The following is a 1568-nucleotide window of genomic DNA, read 5'->3' as shown; positions in this document are numbered from 1 at the left end:
CCCTCGCCTCCTCCATACCTGCTTGTGCACATCAGTGGGGGAGAAGTCCCCAAAGGCCTGCCAGCCGTTCTCGTCATCCTCATAGAAACGCACCTCGATGTCATCTGGGGAGAGAAGGGGCACCTGGCACTGCCTGTCTCCCCACCCTGGCCAGGCTCCAGAGACATGGACCCCTGGCTGCCCAGGGGCCCTGGATCCCTCCCACTGTAGCCCCTCTGGAAGGTTTTGGCTGGAGGGAACGACTTTTACCTTTCTGAACTTTATCACACAGCAAGTAGACCTCATCCCCTCCTCGCACAGAGCCTGCAGTCTTATCCATCCGTGAGATCTTCAGGTTGGAAGCTCCCGGGGACTCTGCAGAGCGAGGAGGCATTGGGAGCTGCCATGGCAGACAGAGCATCCCCCATCTCCTTACCCTGTCCTGCCCCATCCCCTCCACAGCCTGGCCCCGTGCTCACTGCTGTCGTGGATGGGGTCCGAGATGACAGGCTGGAGGGCCAGTGTGAAGTTCCCGCTGCTGTCGCGGAGGTAGGCGGTGAAGCGCAACCGCACGATGCTCAGATCCATCACCTTCTTCAGCTCCTTTGCCTCCACCTCGATCTCACGCAGCTCCGCTTCTGCCAGGGCAGGCAGAGATACCGTCAGGCTAGGTGAAGGGATGGGGCTTCAGGTCCCCCCGCCCGTCACCCCCCAGCCTCATGCTAACCCCGGCTCCCCAGCTGTAGGTGAGTCCCTGCACCCCCCCCAAGGCACCGAGTCCCACCGAGACCCCAGATTGCCCTCACCTGTCAGCAAATGGCTCCTGTTGCGCATCTTCTGCTGCTTCAGCTTTTCCTTCATGATCTCCATCATGTTCTTCTTGGTTACGTGAAGCACACCCAGGTTGCTGAACCTGGAGGAGAAGAGGGATCCCACTAGGATCTGGGAGCAGCTGTCCCAGGGGGCACACAGGCTCCCACAGCTGGGAAGGAGCTGAGCACAGCACAGAGCAGTGGGGGATCAATGTGTGCGAGGCATAGGAGGAGCAGCTGCAGAGGAGAGGAAAGGAGCCCAGAAAAGAAGTGGCTGATAAACTCCAGGCTCCCACGGGTGACAAGCCCAAAGACCAGAAGGGCTGGAAGCCAGGGGGATGCAAATAGGACCAGCCTGAGCCACCAGCTGGGGCTGGATTTGTAAGAGCAACTGCTGTGGCCCCTCCTGTCCCACACCAGCAGAAGACCCAGGGAAAGCACCCTCTTCTCCAAATGTGGCTGTTGAGCCAGCATTGTCAGGGTACATGGGCACCTGAGCAGCCAGGAGCCTGCCTGCTCCTGCCTCAGCAGCTGCCTGGGCAGGGAGCCGCCCTCCAGCACTTACCAAATGAACCCGCAACTCAGACTGCCCACAAAAGTAATCTGCAAAGCTGGGGAGCTGCAATCCCAAAGACAGAAGCCCAAAACAAGCGGCACGTGCCAGACCCAGAGGTGGGCAAAATGCTCAGGGCACAGAGCTGTACTGATGACCTTGACCAAACCCAGTCCTGGCCCCATCCAGAAAACCCAGCTCCTGGATGCACTAATCGTCCTCTT

At 59.6% G+C, this 1568-nt stretch overlaps 1 protein-coding gene across 1 annotated transcript in view; it reads right to left on the bottom strand.

The window, feature by feature from the left end:
• Nucleotides 1-411: 411 nt before the first annotated feature.
• The window catches only part of LOC104523098 (nuclear factor NF-kappa-B p100 subunit-like), a gene marked incomplete at its 5' end in the record, with an annotated part of 2429 nt that continues 1272 nt past the window's right edge, over nt 412-1568 (bottom strand). Inside the window, 2 exons of the mRNA XM_029084400.1 lie at nt 412-617; nt 786-892. Of these exons, the coding sequence (XP_028940233.1) occupies nt 412-617; nt 786-892 (313 nt within the window). The remainder of the gene's footprint in view (nt 618-785; nt 893-1568) is intronic.

This window comes from Antrostomus carolinensis, unplaced genomic scaffold (assembly GCF_000700745.2).
Source record: "Antrostomus carolinensis isolate BGI_N321 unplaced genomic scaffold, ASM70074v2 scaffold32093, whole genome shotgun sequence".
Classification (NCBI taxonomy): Eukaryota; Metazoa; Chordata; class Aves; order Caprimulgiformes; family Caprimulgidae; genus Antrostomus; species Antrostomus carolinensis.
Note: the sequence above shows the minus strand (reverse complement) of the source record. Positions and strands in the feature narration are given on the sequence as shown.